Source organism: Stenella coeruleoalba (genome assembly GCF_951394435.1).
Source record: "Stenella coeruleoalba genome assembly, chromosome: 4".
Lineage (NCBI taxonomy): Eukaryota > Metazoa > Chordata > Mammalia > Artiodactyla > Delphinidae > Stenella > Stenella coeruleoalba.
Window position 1 is genome coordinate 76,026,826 of NC_137149.1, and position 18,283 is coordinate 76,045,108.

The 18,283-nt window shown below is 43.6% G+C and overlaps 1 protein-coding gene across 1 annotated transcript in view; it reads right to left on the bottom strand.

Annotated features, from left to right (window-relative positions):
* Nucleotides 1-18,283, bottom strand: part of IGFBP7 (insulin like growth factor binding protein 7) — an 81,853-nt gene that overhangs the window by 4,462 nt on the left and 59,108 nt on the right. Inside the window, exon 2 of the mRNA XM_079919586.1 lies at nucleotides 6,238-6,347. Coding sequence (XP_079775712.1) covers nucleotides 6,238-6,347 — 110 coding nt within the window. The remainder of the gene's footprint in view (nucleotides 1-6,237; nucleotides 6,348-18,283) is intronic.

The window sequence follows — 18,283 nt, forward strand, 5'->3', positions numbered from 1 at the left end:
CTGATTGCTACAGGTTGATAAACCTCAAGCATTCATTGAATTGCAGGGATCATTTATGCAGCTTAGAACATATTTGCTGTGCCTTTTTGGTGAAATTTCAGAATTCTATGATGAAATAGAATACACAACTGTTAAAATTTTAAGCTCCTCAGCCACTGTAAACAAATAAAAGAATGGTTGGCTAGGAAGAAATATTTGTAATACATGATAAAGGGTCAGTATCTCTAATGTACAAAAAGCCACAAACTGATAATAACAAGAATCAACCGAATAGAAAAATGACTAAGGCTATGAACAGGTAATTCATATAAAAGAAAATTCAAATATAAAAATATTCTGAATGTAGTCAAGGAAATTAAAGCATTAATGAGATGATACTTGTACCCATCATTAACAAAAACTAAAAAGAGTGGTAATATTCATTGCTGGTGAGGATGCAGGGAAATGACATCCAAACATTGCTGGGGAGAGTGTGAACTGCTACAATCCATTTAGAAAATGATCTGACACCACAGCAATCAGACAGGAAAAAGAAATAAAAGGTATCCAAATTGAAAGGGAAGAGGTAAAACTGCCATTATACTCAGATGACATGATTCTGTGTATAGAAAACCCTAACTGTCCACACAAAAACTACTAGAACTGATAAACAAATTCAGCAAGACAGCAGGGTACAAGAATACCATACAGAAGTCAGTTGCATTTCTTTACACTAACAAGTATAAGAAAGGGAATGTAAAAAAAAAAAAACCTTTCAAAATTGCACACCCAAAAATAAAATATTTAGATATAAACCTGACCAGGAAGGTGGAAGACATATGCTGAGAACTATAAACCATTAATAAAGGAAACTGAAGATGATTCAAAGAAATGGAAAGATATCCCATGCTCTTGGATTGGAAGAATTAATACTGTTAAAATGGCCATATGACCCAAAGCAATCTGCAGATTTAATGGGATCCCTATCAAATTACCCATGACATTTTTCACAGAACTAGAAAAAATAATCCTCAGGTCTATATGGAACCATAAAAGACCCAGAATTGCCAAAGCAATCCTGAAGAAAAAGAACAAAACAGGAGGCATAACCCTCCCAGACTTCAGACAATACTGCAAAGCTATAGTAATCAAAACAGCGTGGTACTGGCATGAAAAGAGACATATGGATCAGTGGAACAGAATAGAGAGCCCAGAAATAGACCCAAACACCTACGGTCAATTTTCAACAAAGGCAAGAATATACAATGGGAAAAAGACAGTCTCTTCAGCAAGTGGTGTTGGGAAAATTGGACAGCCGCATGTAAATCAATGAAGTTAGAACACACCCTCTCACCATACACGAAAATAAACTCAAAATGGCTTAAAGACTTAAGCATAAAACAAACCATAAAACTCCTAGAAGAGATTGTAGGCAAAACATTCTCTGACATAAATCGTACCAATGTTTTCTTAGGTCAGTCTCCCAAGGCAATAGAAATAAAAATAAACAAATGGGACCTAGTCAAACTTACAGGCTTTTGCACAGCAAGGGAAACTATACAAAACCTGAAAAGACACCCTACAGAATGGAAGAAAATATTTGCAAACAATGTGACCCACAAGGGCTTAATTTCCAAAATATACAAACAGCTCATACAACCCAGCAACAAAAAAAATGACTCAATCGAAAAATGGTCAGAAGTCCTAAATAAATATTTCTCTGAAGAAGAAATACGAATGTCCAATAAGCACATGAAAAAATGCTCAACGTTGCTAATTATTAGAGAAATGCAAATCAAAACTACAATGAGGTGCCACCTCACACCAGTCAGAATGGCCATCATTAAAAAGTCTACAAATAACATGCTGGAGAGGGTGTGGAGAAAAGGGAACCCTCCTACACTGTTGGTGGGAATGTAAATTGATACAGCCACTATGGAAAACAGTATGGAGGTTCCTTTAAAAATAGAATTACCATATGATCCAGCAGTCCCACTACTGGGCATATAGCCAGAGAAAACTGTAATTCAAAGATACGTGCACCCCTGTGTTCATAGCAGCACTATTCACAATAGTCAAGACATGGAAACAACCTAAATGTCCATCAACAGATGAATGGAAACAGTAGATCTGGTTCATATATACAATGGAATACTACTCAGCCATAAAAAGAACAAAACAATGCCATTTGCAGCAACACGGATCTAGAGATTATCATACTAAATGAAGTAAGTCAGAAAGAGAAGACAAATACCGTATAATATCACTTATATGTGGAATCTAAAATATGACACAAATGAACCTATCTACAAAACAGGAACAGACTCACGGACATAGAAGACAGACTTGTGGTTGCCAAGGGGGAGGGGGTTGGTGGAGGGATGGAGTGGGAGGTTGGGATTAGCAGATGTGGGCTATACTCAGACATATAGCTGAATCACTTTGCTGCATAGCAGAAATTAATACATTATAAATCAACTATAGTTCAATTAAAAAAAAAGACACCAGACAGAATTCCTTGAAAACAGGAACAAATGAGATTAGCAGAGTGCATAACACACTGTAGATAAGAAATAAATGTTTACTGTATTGAGGGTACTAAGGAGTGCTCTAAGAGGTACACTGCCTCCAACTTGTCAGATTTTTTAACATTTTCATAATTATTAAATGAAGTGGTAAAGAATTTTAAAAAAAAGTAATCTGACAATGTCTATTAAGACTAAAATTAAATCTTTTGACTTAGTCATGTATCTTTTGGGGGAATCTATCCTATAGGGGCAAAAAAGGTGGTTGCATGTAGGATATGTATACTCAGATATTTAAGGCAGCATTATCTAAGGTGATGAAAAGTTGGAAACACAGGAACTGTGTTTATTATGGTATATCCACACTTGGAATATTATGTAGTTCTTGAGAAGCAGACCTGGAGGGATGCCCATGAAATATTTCTTGAGAAACGCAATTTCAGAGTACTTGCACACTACATCCCCACCTCACCCCGCACACTGGGAATATGTGTTTGTATACATTTGGGCATGAATAAGGGTATAGAAAGATAAAAACCTGGGAAGTTCACATTGGTTATTTCAAGGAGTGGAAGGAGGTGGGAGGATGTTATGACCTCTTTCTTTATACATCTTTGGATAGTTTCTCCTTTTTACCACAATCACACACATATACATATATATATATTTTTTTTTACTAAAAAAAAGAATATTCTTAGAGGTCATGAAAGTCCTAATCTGAAGAAATGTTCAGGTAGGAAAAGAATAGAAAGCCTCAATCTCAGAAACATCTAAATGTTTGGAAGGAATTCTGGTGTTTCACGTTCCTTGTAAGCATCCCTCTGACTTACCAGGGTTAAGGTAAATTCAGCTATTTCAGTTCATTTCCCCATTTCAAAATATTTCCCTTGGAATCTTTATAGCCTAGGGGTTTTCTGAAAAAAACTATGGGACTTGTTAAGGTCACATGATAAGTCCTGGTCAGGATAGCACAGACCACTCACTAGGCTGCCATAGAACTGTCGCTGTAGCCTGAAGTGTCTTGGAGAGAAGGCTTATCCTGTCAGTTCTGCTGTTGCTAAGAAGCCTTGAGCAAGAAAGACATGCTACCTTCTTTGAACCTTGGTTTAACAAGTCAGGATTCTAAGATTCATTTATGTCCAAAAAGCAGTTCTGCGCTTAAATTGGCTTTGACAGGTGATCTTAAATATAAATCTGCATTCTTAACAGTTTGGTTACAAGGAGAGTGGGGCAGAAAACAAATGGCCTGTTTTAATTCTTTAGGTCAGTGACTCTACAAGTGCTTTGACATGGTCCATAGTAAGAAATATATTTTGCATTGCGATCTGGAATATACAAAGGAAACGTTTTATGAAATACCTTTACTAAATGTACCTTTACCTAAGACATTTTATATTTTATTTTTTAAGAAAATTCTTGTTGTGATCCCTACATTAAATTCAAGACTCACTGATGGGTCATGGTCTGCAGTTTGAAAAACACTGCTTTAGGTCATGCATGTGGCAAAGTACATTATGAAGGTGGAAGAAAATCAGCAGAGCCTGGCAGTTGGGTTTTTGTTTGTTTTGGCAAGTCTGTAGACATTTTTTTTTTCTGTTTCTCTCTCCACTCCCACCTCCATCCATTCCCACCGCCCCCCCCCCGAACTCCCCCAGTTGACAAGCCCTCAGGGAAGTCCATGGAATCTGCCCCCATAGGATCCTAAAGTTTAAAGGAAAGGATTCCTGAGGTTAATTTATTCCCTGGTATGTGCGTACGTTAGCTGGAGCGATAGGCAGAGCAAGGACTGAAGAAATTACTCTCTGTCAAGATCGGTCATGAAGGTCACATGCCCTGGGACGCCTGGGTCACCCTGGCTTCTCATTGTGTATCCCTAGAGAACTGCACAGAGCTTTTTATGGATATCCTTTGGAAAAGTTGTTCCTCACCTCTCCACCCCCTGGATCAAACCAGCAACCTCCAAATAAGCAATGAGGAGCATAAGCAGCTTTTGCTGAAGGCCAGGAGGAACACATCCACCGGCTGCATTTTTGCTTTTCACTGCTCCTGCCTCCCCTTTTAAAAAATATAGTTTACGGAGGTAAAATTTCATCCCTCCCTTTAACAGACGTTCTGGCTGTAAAGGGCAGTAATAGCACAGCTGGTGTCATCTCTGCCCACCCCCCAGCCCCAGAGAGGTTCCAGAGTCCCCCTGACACCGCTCCTGCCAGACGGCCACATGGGGGACCCGGAGGTTAGCAGGTGACCCAGCCTGGGTCAGAGCCCTTCAGTGGGAATTCTACAAAGCAGCAGAGAGAGGAGGCGCTTTCTCTCCTCTGGGGTCTTGAAACATTATAATGTGACCTTGGAGCTGCCAGTGACACTATGGCCTATAGCATGGAGGAATCTTTCTGAAGTAGAAGGAAAAAATGATGTAAGCGTACATTGAGAGCAAAGAGTCAAGAGTTAGGGTTCTGACCCAACTGTGAACCTGGATCCAGCTGCCCTTGAGGCTAGAAATGTCCCCCCCCCCTTTTTTTTTTCTCTTTTGCCTAAAGTAGTGTGAAGTGAGTTTCTACAACTTGCAACACAAAAAGTTCTGACAATGGGAGCCAAAATCCCTCCTGGAGTTCTAGAAGTTGTTTCCCTGGTCAGACACCAAGGAAACAAGATAATCAGGAGAGCCCATCATCCACCGTAGAGCTTGCTGGAGAAGAAAAGCAGCTGAAAAGGGGCTTCTTGTCATGCCTTTTAAAGGAAACTAGATTTCCCTTTTGTTAGCATGAGTTCGATGATATTTACCCCACAGACTGTTGTGAGACTTAAGTCAAAAGGTATAAGGGCAATAATGTAAAATAATGTACAGTATGACTGTGAAGTATTACTTGAGCTGGCAAACGAGTGTTTTCTCTTCCCTTCTACAGACACACTAAGAATATGTTGTCTTTCAAATATAAAGATAGCTATACAAGATAACCGCTCCTCAAAGGGAAACATGTTCAGGAACAAGAGCTAACATCTCCTGAGTGCTAATTATGTATCTGACAACGGGCCAAGTGATGTAGCTGGGTTACTTTATGTAATCTTTACAAGAATGCTATGCCATGTTCATGTGGAGGAAAAACAGAGCATTGTTTTTCAATCTAGGGTGGCTTTTCCCCCAGGGAACATCTGATAATGTCTGCTGGCATTTTTAACCTTCACAGTGGTGTGTGTATGTGCGCACACGCGCACCTGCTACTGGCATCAGGTGGGTAGAAGCCAGGGACGCTGCAAAACTACTTACTGTGCACAGGGCAGCTGCCACAACAAAGAACCATCTGGATCAAAATGTCAACAGTGCTGACGCTGAGAAATCCTGGCTCAGAGACAACCCAGCCAACCCGCCCAAGGAGCTCACAATCTTAACTTGTAACAATGTTACACTGCAACACACACACACACGCTCACACTCACATATGCACACACACACACACACACACAGAGGGTGGGATGGGTGTTTAGCATCATAGTTCTTCTAGCTCCTAAGGCTCCCTGCTCAGGGACTGCTAACAAAAGCAGGGCAGGGACTATTCTGGAGGTCAGTAAAATTGTTTGATAGATCCAGGACAGGTGTCTGGAAGACTGTCAGAAGGCCTTGAGTTTAAGGAGCCGCAGGCACTGGACTGGCTGAGGACTTCAGGCTATTACTACCCTGTGCAGCATAAGAGGAGCCAGTCAATCTAGGGTATCTTCTGAAATCTGGGCCACTGACCTTGTTCCAGATGAGGACAGGGGTTGGGATTCCGATGACCTCACAGCTCAAGTACACCTGGGCGCCAGTGACATTCCAGATATCCTTGGGGGGCGTCACGATGGAGGGACCTATAAGAGAGGGCACAAAGTCAAACCATCCTTTTAAGCAGTCTTTAACATCCCTCAGCGTGCTAGTAATCTGTTAAGTATTACTAGGAAGTAAATACCTCATTATATTTAGGAGGCTATCCCCTCTGTTGATTACCTGAAGCCAATTTCAAAGACCAGACTAGCTTACCCCAGCCACCAGCGGGAGTTTAAGCTATTCTCTGGTGATGCATACATCTTGACAGTCAAAAGACAATTAGGAAGAAAAACATATTGCTTACAAAATTTTCTTCTCCCACGAATCATGCTTAAATGAGTTTTAATTTACCAGCTGTTTTGCTTATCTGCGACTTTCCAATTAATATAGTGAAACTTTACTCCCAAAATAGCGAATGTTTCTCTTTTTTATATACCCGTATTTCTGTCTGGGGGGAAGGGGCAACAAACAACCACTCCTTGGTTAATGTGCTGGACACTCAGCACATCCACTGCTAATTCGCAGTGCCCGGTTTCAGGCACCAGGGGCCTTCAGAGAGTCCACATTAGAGGGAAGGAGAGCCAGGAGCCTGGGGTGACAGCACATTACTTCCGGAACCGAACCTGGCCTGAACCCAAAGCTCGACGCCATTTCTTCAAAGAATGAGTTAATTATTCCCTCTGAATGTCAGCTCTCCACTGCCTTGGGTCTTCCAGCTGAATAAAATATCTAACTTTAGGGTCATCTTGCATCACAGTCCTGGGAAAGGGACAACCTCCCCTTGGGGCCTGGAAAGTTTTCTGGCATAAGCAGCATTCAAAGGGCATGAAGTCTCCCCTTTTGCAACAGGCTATTTCCAGCCCACGATTAACTTCTTGAAACAGAAAGGAAGTAACAGCATGTAAGATTTTTCCCACTCATCTAAAGTATTAGAAGCTGATTTTTTAAAAATCCCTCAGGGTAGTTTTATTTTTCCCCTTTGTAAGAATGTGCCAAACAAAGTTTTGAAAGCTCTAAATATATTTCGTGTTTCCTTCCCGCTAAACCCTAGGTCTGAAAGGAAGCATCTATTTTGGCCAGGGGTCTTGGCTTTTCTGTGGCAAACATGGACGTGGTTAGCACAGCGGTGCTGTGTTTATGTGTGTTGCTGGCTCGGTCTCTGATGTTTCCTCATCTGTCCTCACCAACACAAGGCCCCACAAAGGGCAGGGCTGGGCCTCACTGCATCCCAGCCTTCCTCCAGGGCCCTGGGACCCCAAGAGCTTGGACACCACAGAACCGGATCTGGCTCACCTCTGAGGGCCCCAAGAGACTGTCCTCCTTCCCACACACGGACTTGGTGGGATGACCTCAAGGCTCGGGGGTTCTCAAGGGAGTGTTCTGAGAAGAATACACCAGTGTTCAGAGACTGGAGGGGCTCGGGAACAAAGCTGCCTCTCACGTAGCAAAACCACATGAGGAATGCAAGATTCCTGTGAGATCTGAGTGCCTCAGCCTTGTGACAAACCATTTATTTCAACTCACAGCCATCTCTCTATAGGCAGAGCAGGGAGCAGAGTTATCCATCGTTGCCAGGGGCAGATTCTGGAGAGCACGTGGAAGAACTCCAGCCTAATTTTCTGTCACACGTCTTGAAGACACGCTATGGATTCCTCTGACAGCCTAATTTTAAAACTAAGATATTCTTTTTTTTTAAATTTTATTTATTTATTTATATTTATTTATTTAGCTGTGCCAGGTCTTAGTTGCGGCACACGGGCTTCTCTCTAGTTGTGGTGCACTGGCTCCAGAGCGTGCGGGCTTAGTTGCCCCACGGCATGTGGGATCTTAATTCCCCAGCCAGGGATCGAACTGGCGTCCCTTGCATTGGAAGATGGATGCTTAACCACTGGACCACCAAGGAAATCCCAAACGAAGATATTCTTTATTTTACTTATTTATTTTTGGCCACACTGCGTGGCTTTCAGGATCTTCCCTGACCAGGGATTGAACCTGGGCCACCACAGTGAAAGCCTGGAATCCTAACCACTAGGCCACCAGGGAAGTCCAAAACTAAGATATTCATAGTTTTAATATAGTCTGATATATCAAAATTTTCTTTTATGATTAGTGCTTTTTGTGTCCTATTAAATTTATTTTGTGTAGCCCATGGCCCTAAAGATCTCCTGTTTTCTTCTACAAGCTTTATGGTTTTACCTTTCACATTTCGGTTTGTGGTCCATCTTGAATTAATTTTTGTGTATGCTATGAAGTAGAGGTCAAAGTTCATCACTCTCTCCCCAAAGGATAACCAATTGTTTTGGCATCATTTGTTGAAAAGACCATCCTTTTCCTACTGAAAGTGGTGCCTTTGTGGTAGATCCATTGATCATATATGTGTGAGTCTTCTTCTGGATTCGCTATTCTGTTCCATTGGTCTATGTGTCTATCCTTGTACCAACAAACATGGTATGATTTAGAATTAAATGTAATAAAACTGAAGCACTGAATGGAGAACAGATCTGTTTTATCTCCCTGCAAGTCTCTCCTTATTCCATGAAGCAGAACATTTCAGGAGGAGCAAACATTCTTTAAAAACATCTGAACCTACCCAGGAATACTCTGAGAGCCATCACCAGGGCATTCAAATTAGGACGAATCATGCTGTGAGTTCCTCTTTCTCTCTCCCAACTCTTGAAATACATATAAAACCTTGGGTGGATGGGCTGAGTCAATATTTGGACCATCCCAAGAACATAAATAATTTTGTCAATTCTGCTACCAGGCAATGCCTAGAATTCAACAAGAGTTGCATACCACAAAAATCTGTATTATTCACTGACCCCTGTTGAGTTGATGGGGTGGAGAGGCAAAGGAAGGGCCATCAGGACCAGTTTGCTGCACAACATTTACAAAACCCCTTGCTACTTCAGATGTCCCTGAACAAATGTTGACCCACAGAGACACCAAGTGGACACGTTCTGTATGGAAGTGAAGGATGGTGAAAATATGTGGGGCTGATATGATGGCAGATCCAACAGCACTGCACCCTGTCCCCACTCTGAAGAACCACCGTCCCACATACTCCATTGACAAGCAATTTCACTGCCAAAATCACCTCAAATTGCAATTCCTGAAGGTTCTGTTCTACCTCAGGAGAGCAGTTGAAAAAATAACTCTTTACCAAAATAATTTCTAAATCTTTCCACGTTGCCTTTTTTCCAAGAAGGCCAAAGCAGACCCAGAATTATTTCTGTTTTTAAGGATAAAATAACTTTTTAGTTCATTCTGAGCTCATTTTTGGGCAGAAAGCTCAAAACCAGCCCTTGAGGCCAAGCCAAGGGTAACAACATTGCCATCTAAATCATGCACAGTGTTTGGATTCCACTTAAAACAAGTCACAGAATATTTAAATGTATAGGGACAAACACCAGAATAGGTTCAATTATTTATTTATCCTTGCCTTTGTTCCAGTAAGGACTTCAGGCTGCACAAACATCTGTCTAGCAGACATCCTGTACAGATTAACTGCCCACTGCCTCTCTCCTCTCCTTCCCCACTGTGGACAACTCCAGGCAGCAACCAAGCTGTCACAGCGATGCCTGGTGGCTGATGTGGGGAGAGTCCATCCCAAGACTTTCCCCACCTCCAACTCACCCTATTTTTCTATTTCACATGAATGTCCCCAAACCAGGCTACTCCATGTTCCATTCTTACCTTTCTCAACTCAATTCTCATTCAATTTCATTCGATCTTTCTCAGATCTCTAAGTTTGTTTTCTTGCTCCCCCCCTTTTTTTTTTTTTTTGCGGTACGCTGGCCTCTCACTGCTGTGGCCTCTCCCGTTGCGGAGCACAGGCTCCGGACGCGCAGGCTCAGTGGCCGTGGCTCACGGACCCAGCCGCTCCGTGGCATGTGGGATCTTCCAGGACCGGGGCACGAGCCCGTGTCCCCTGCATCGGCAGGCGAACTCTCAACCACTGCGCCACCAGGGAAGCTCGCTCCCTTATAAGTCTTGCCTGGTAAACTTAGGTGGTCTCTTCCTTTTAATCAATCCTTGAAGAGAAAGAGGAAGAAAAAGAAGGGAGGGAGGGAGGAAGTAAAGGAGAAGGAGAAGAAAGAGAAAGTGAAATAAAGAGAACCAGGTCCTGAATGAAACTGTGTAAGGAAGAAGAAAGTTTTAAGTTTGGAAGAAAACTAAAATTAAATTTAAGGAACCAGTGTCACCTTAAAACTACCTGGAAGGAGTCAGATTCTCCTATGGAATGTCCACCTAAGTCTACATCGTCCCCCTCAGACACTCTTAATTAAATTCTAGACAAATGGCCCACAGACCACAGATTGCTTATTCAATTATAACCTAAAATTAGCTATGGTCTGAAAAATCACTAGAGATACAGAAAAGGAAGAATTTTCAATGGATTTAAATTTGTAATATTTCAATTTGATTCTGAAGAGGTAAAGAAGGGCAGTTCTCACAAAACACACAAATGTCATGAGAAAAAGACCCTGAAATAGAATTAATTTTGAACTTGACAAGAAATTGATTCAACCTGATCTTACATAAAATTGTAGGAGAGGACAGAGTTAAAATTTGTTACCTATAAAAAGCATGGGAATAATATAAAAGAAATATGGGAACAATTTCCTAGTCTCTTACAGAGCACAAAACACTCCCCAGACATGACCTGAGATGCCTTCACCATGTTACCATTAAAACAAACAAACAAACAAAAATACCCAAAGCACTTTTGGGAAGAGAACACTTGGCTCTGGATCCTTGTCTACTGCTTATAGCCAAGAGACCTTGGACAAGTCACTTACCCATTTATACAGAAGAAACCAGGGCAGGTCTAAGAATTTTCTTTTTGGGCTGGAAGTGAATGTACCCATCATGAATGTGTCCTAGAGCACAGTCATATGGCATCTTTGACAACCATGAAGTTTTGAGGCTCCACTGCCTGCCTGGTTCTGGGAGCTCTCATTCCCTACAAATCAGTCCAATGCACCACCTCATCTACCTAAATGCACTGTACATGACTCATAACAAAGTTCATTCTCCCAGTGATGGAAAAAACAGAGCTTTATTAGAAAGGTATCAGTGGTTACCTAGTTAGCCAATATTTTCATCTGGAAAAGCTGCACAGAAGATGTTAGGAGAGGTCATGTTTTGGAGCTAAATATACATACTCGATTGAACCTGGGAAATGGTCAAAAGTCAAATTCTCCTTAACAGTCAGTTTTTGTTCAATTTTGTTGATATCCTATTCAACCGCATTTTTTTTCATTGCTGCCTTCATTTCCCCCATGATCTCTCCCATGTTTACCCTACAAATTCACTCTTCTTTCTTATTTCTACCAAATTCTCTGCTCCTAGCATCCATGCTCACTCTCTCATTACATGCTTATTACCACTTCTAGAACCTTTGCTTATGCTGATGCACTTGCCTACTTGGGATGTCCTCCTTCCTCTCATCTATTATCTATGCCCTACCCTTTTATTTGGAGCTCTAAGGCTGAAGTTTCATCTCCTTTTTGACTTTTTTTTTTTTTTTTTTTTTTTTTTACAGCTCCAGTTTGCACTTATTTCTTCTCTGAAATCTTGTTGAGTTCAGAGTTAGTGCCACACAACTTAGTGCATCATTATTCTCTAGCGCTTTCCTTAGCAGGGCTAATTGAAGATGCCAGTGTCCTGATAGAGTCATAACTGAGCCAGAAACTCTGGAATCAGATGTACTTCGTGTTCATTGGGAGGAGGGACAGACCAGATTCTATGTAGTGGAAAAAGGGCAGCAGTAAATTCAGAACATAACATGACTAGTCATACGGAACTAAGAAGATAGCCACGATCTTGAAAATATACCAGTGTACACATTTGCCAAGGTACCTAACCAAAGTGGTGCTATAGTCACTTCTTATTTATCAACTGGAAGATTATTCACTGCGACTTTCTTTAATCTTCCACTTGACTTCCTCTTGCCATAAACAAGGTTTCTTGGCTACTGCCCACTCAACAACCAATTTGTATACAATCTGGGATGCAAAATAATTTAAATATATATTAGCTAAGAAAGTTCCAATGAGAAGGGTAGATCTGCTGTGGGGAAACGATCATCAATCAACCATACATCAAAAACAGGGTTTCTGCAATATGCTGGTTTATATTATTCACATTATAGCTCTCACTAAGTACTTATTAACATGGCTAAGAGAGTCGAGTATAAAGACTTCTCCAAGTTATGGTAATTTGCAAACCACACTCATCTCGTCTCTTAATGATGCTGGGTCCTAAAATAGCTCACAGAGTATGTGCATTCATACCAAAAAAGGAGGGTTTAAGAACGAAGTGAGACACCACATATGGAGATAAAGAGTTCAGACAACTTGGCAAAAATCCCCAGATTGGATTCCGATAACACGTTGAAGGGAAAAGCACCAAACAAAAGTACAAAATGGGAAAAGAATAGTAGGAAGGCACTATGGCCAAGAGGGGGAAGGGGATGAACGATGTGGAAACTTCCTGATATTAAATCAGGGGAAGCAGGAACTGTATGGCTAATTAAAGGGCAGAGCCACCTGCCAAGGCAAGTCATTTCGGGAACTTCTAGAGGTGCGGTGATACAGCAGCTGACCCTAGGTATGAGAATCTGGCACGCAGTCTCATGGGTATCAGCTGAGGACAGTAAGGGCAGGAGAAAAAAGGACTAAATCTTAAGCACCATAGGCCAGATTTAACTTCCGAGTTTTTGTTTAAGGCAAAGTCATCTCGTTATGGTTGCTCCTGTTGGTCATTTACATTTTAGTGTGAGTGAAGGCCCAAAAGTTTATAATGATGGGGTTCTCCCAAACACTGCTGGGGGGAAATGTATGTAAGAAATGCTTCCTCTTTTTCGGATACAATATATTGAGGTGGGATGGGGAGGTTGAACAGATATAGACAGATTAAAATGCTAGGAAGGTAATAGACTGCTCTACCACTTCTGAGTTATGTGACACTGAACAAGTTATTTAACTTTTCTCAGTTTATTCATCTGTGAAATGGGATAATACCTAAGTCATTAGATTTTCAGAAAGATCAAACAAGATACAGCAATTAGCACAGTACCTGGCATGGGGTAAACACTCAGTAAGTATTAGTTACTGCTTTTATTTCAAAGTAAATCCTTATGACTGGAGCTAATACAAATTGCTTCTTCAGAGAATGGAGATGACACATCGTTTGGAGCTGGGGTGGCTGGCGAAAGGAGCTGGTATCTGAGCAGGCCCTGAAGTTCAGAAGTAAACTTTCTCTCAAGGAAGGTTTTCAACTTCAGAGACCTGCCTGAGCAGAGGTGTGGAGGCAGGAAAACAACAGCTGGCTGGTGGAACAGCAAGCACCCCAGTCCGCTCGGGGAGAGCATAGCTGAGATTCGGGTGTGGAGCACAGTGGAAGGAGGAGGGGGGGACACTTTGTGGTCCACTGCGTCTCTGAATGTTGGAGAGATGTGATTCAAGTGGCATTTCAGGAGATGACTTTGGAGGCCTTTGCAGCAGGACTGGGACAGGGTGGGGATTAGAAGCCTAAATCAAGGTGGTAGGAATGGGAACAGAAAGGAAAGAGGCAGATTTGAGAGATTATTCAGGAAGAACCAACACTACCTGGGAACTGACTGGATGTGGGCATGAGGGAATGAGTCAAAAGTTGTGGGCTGGGTAAGAGGAGGCTGCGACACCATGGACAGAAAAGCCAGGGTGTCTGTCTGAGGAAGGCCTTGGATTGGAGAAGGGGGAAAGGATGAGTTTGGGCTTAGATTTGCGGATTTGGGCAATGAGGAGGTGCCGAACCCCACAGAGAGAAAGGAAACAGACTGGGGGACCAGTGGTACCAAGGTAAACACTGTCAAGTTTACACTTTAGCCCTAGCAGGCTGGGTGGGTTCCTGGGTATGGAAGGAAGACAGCTTTGGCTCGCTTTCCCAGGGACAGCTTCTCTGGAGGGAATTCCAGCAGCTCGCTGCTGACACCCAGCCCATTCTCACCCCACCCCATCCCAGGTAAAGCAGGGGAGTAGACAGCTAAGACACTGCTTAGCAACCAGCCACTTATCTGCAGGAGCAGTTCATCTGAAAGTAGACTGTCCAGTATGATGCAACCCTGGTAACGGCATACACAGATCCTGTGAATTACATTTCTCGGCTGACAGCTAGTTATCTCTGGGTTAATGAGACACCCCATTTTGGCTCCAATCTTTGATGCTGAAAATCTTCCTAGAGTGTATTAATCTTTTTTTTTTCTGTAGTAGATATCATAGTATTCAGATGTCTTTCTAGGATTATGACTCTTGCAATGTCTCAGAAGTATCATAAGTTTGAACGGACCATGGAACATAAAAAGAAAGTTGCTGTTTCTTGTAATTTGTTGCTTGCAAACCAATCTCTTATTTCATGACGTCTTCTTATTCTTTTCCCCTAACAAGTATGGACCCAGCACAAAATGATAGAATAATAACCAAGGGTCTGACTCCAGGCTGAGGTTCCCACCCACAGGTGATTCTGGTACATGTGGTCTGGGGTCATCCTTGCAGCAACGCTGCACTAGGTAAAATAAATCCATGAGGGATTTAAAGCCAAGTTCAGATGTGTAAGGGGGAGAGATCACTCTGGTGGCCGTGTGGTGGCTGAGCTAACCTGGGGCTGTGTCAGCAACATTGCCAAGGGATGAGCTCATGTATCCGGCAAAGCTCCCACGGAGCTGGAATAGCTGAACTACCATCACAACACTGGCATGACTGACATCCACACATGTTAAGTTAGCGGGCTACATTTTTATGTGGTTTGAGCATATGGAAGAACTGACTTCACACAGGGTACCTTTATGAAGGGAAACTCCCTAGTTATGTGGGTGTATCTTGTTCATGCTAACGGAGCCTTGGAAATACTTTTTTCCCCCACATTTCATGGGCCTGTCCTCTCTGGACTGTGACTCACCTTAATTCCAACACGTGAAAATTTAGGGTCACTTTTTCCTATTCTGCAAGCACAGAACTGGGTGGGGAAGTTTCCACAGGAGGGCACTTATGCCACCTGATTCTGAGCTTCCTAGAAACCCAGAGTGCAAGTTCCCCCAGGACACTTCGTCTTTGAGTCCTTGCCTTCCCTACACACCCCCAAGTGCCTGGCATCGTCAGGCATCAGAACTGTTTCCTGAGCCGAGCTGTGAGCTGTAAGGGGAACTCCTCCAGAACCTGGAGGCTCACCCACCCTCAAAGCTTAGTCTCTGTCCATAGGCCCCGAGCTGACTAACAAGGGATGTAGTCCAAAGAAAGAGATGCTCTTGAACCCTGCCCCTAGGGGGAAGGATATGCGGGACTGCCAAGTGGCCTTCAACTTCAGGAGCGTTGGACTTGCTAAGCCTAGTACCTAGAATATTTTGGAAAGCTGAAGAAGGCTGAGGCCTGAGCTCCCAGGAGGACCTGGGAGGATGCTACCATGGGGACACTTCTGCAGTTCCCTGTCCACTAGACAGCCTGGGCTCCAGGGAGCTTCCCACCTGGGGTCTTAAGTAGAAGACTAAAGTTCTTCAGCTCCCTGAGAACTAGATAAGTCCTCAATTCCACTTCATCCAAGGAAGAGATTTACATTGTAGGAGGCCCAGTAAATCCCTCAGGCCAGGCTGACCACTCTGGAAGCAGACTGTGGGGATGGGCAGTGCAGTACCGGGTCACTCTTTTAGATTAGGAATTATCAAAAAGAGGAGATTTGTTCAGTCTCTGGAAGGTTATGCAGGTTGGAAGAGATCTTGCAGAGGGGCATCTGCAGGAATAACAGACACCAGACACACAGCCAACAGGGCAAGCTCCAACCACCCGGGAACCAGCCTCTAAGAAGGATGCTGTCTTGCAGTGGCTGCCAATCCTGGCTGCACACTGGGCTCCTCTGGGAGCGGTTAACTAGTACGCAGGCCTGGGCTGCACTCCCAGAGTTTCGCGTTGGTCTGGGCGTTGGTCTGGGTGTGGGGTCTGGCACTGGAATTATTTTTTTTCAACTCCCCAGGTAGAACCACTCACTTAAAACACGGCTTCAGAGCAGGAGATGCTCAGATGACAAAGACAACACCAATGTGGAAAGTAAGAGAGGAGAAGAGGAGGACAGATTTGGAGAAACATTGCTCCCAAGTCTTTTCAGGGGAGAGGCCGAGGACACTGGGAGGTGCAAACATTTAAGGAGAAGAGAGGAAAGTTCCAGGAGCTGGAGTGAAGGGTATAGATACCCGATAACCTTCTTATTGTCACTATTATCGCTCTAGCTCCATGGGGGGTATGGTGGGCCATGTCTGACCTCCCCGCGTTTGTCACAAGCTTTGAGTTGCCTGCTCTCAGAGTCTCAGTAGTTCTCCTTCTATGCTGTTTTCCATTTTCCTAAAATAAAGCACTTGGTTCACATCCCCAGCCCCGCCCCTGCCCCTCTCCTGCCCTCAGAATTCCTACCCTTCATGACAGTGCCAGAGATGGGGCTCTGCGTCCGTCTGGAGTCTGTGGGTCTCATTTAAGAGCCCACTAAATCCGGACCCTTTGCCTTTGCTCATTTAGAGTCAGATCGCCTCCCTGCTAAGACGCGTTCAGCTCGGCTTTGCGAGGGCCTGGAGCCGCATTAAACACAAGGGATCTGTGTGAGGCACGGCCCCCTCCGTCCCCCCCAACCATGAACACAGTGCGGGGCATGCCGTGCCTGTGCCTGGCTGGCATTTTTACCCAGTGATGTCTTTGCCCGTCAGGCCCCAGTCTCTACAGCTCTCATGGTTACAGTTGCCTCCTTGGCCCAAAACCCCAGACATTAATCAGCCGCGCATAACGGCTCCCCCTGTTCTCTCTCAGTGTTTTCCCCTCCTTCACTTGTGCCCTCTGGTTATTTTCTGTACTCCTCTGTGACCTCCACAGACTTGAAAGCTCTCAGCTATTTACCCCAAGTCTCATCCTTTGTTTATCTCTGCTTTGCTGAGTGTTCTCAGATTTCCTCCCCACTTCCTAGTAGGATTTAGGTTCCTTCTCCCATGTTCTGCACTTCTCTAGCACTGCCCTCCAGGCTCAAACTGGAACAGAACATTCCTCTTACCCGTGGGCTAATTCTTTTCATGTGCGTCCTGAGTACTTACTACATTTGCTACTGTGTACTTGCTTTGTGGACATACTGTGTGTTCCCAGTATAACAAGACATTCTTTCTGAGTGCTGAGAGGAAATTCACATTACACAACGTGCTAGATGTGGGTGCAGTGGACCACCTGAGCTTGGAAGAGCTGGATTGTTCAAAGACGCTCAGAAGTGCCAAGTAACACTGCTCTGAAAATCAGGGAAATGGGCAGGTCTCTGATCACGGGGGAGGAAGACCTCTCTAAGAGGGACTGGGGGACTTTGAATAAGGGTTTTGTATTTTTCATTAGTGAGGCAAGTCTTGCTTGCTCTTGTTGGGTGGAGGTTGACCTGGAGCCCACCCTGCTGGGCGTGAGCTATGAAAGTGGGAACCAGACTTCCCTGGTGACGCAGTCGTTAAGAACCCGCCTGCCAATGCAGGGGACACGGGTTCAATCCCTGGTCCGGGAAGATCCCACATGCCGCAGAGCAACTAAGCCCCTGCGCCACAACTACTGAGCCTGCGCTCTAGAGCCCGTGCGCCACAACTACTGAAGCCTGCACGCTTACAGCCCATGCTCCACAACAAGAGAAACCACCGCAATGAGAAGCCTGCACACCGCAATGAAGAGTAGCCCCTGCTCGCCGCAACCAGAGAAGGCCCGCACGCAGCAACGAAGACCCATTGCAGTCAAAAATAAATAAATAAATAATAAATCAATTAAAAACAAAAAAAAAAGAAAAGTGGGAACCAGGTGAAGGAAAGCTATGCTACCTCATGGGCGAGTAGTTACCCCAGAAGGAGGGTCTCTGGGGGCATAAAAATGCTCTTTGCTGCTCTTACTGGTATTTATAGGACCAGACAACTTTACTTTGGCATCTTGATTATTTTCAGAGA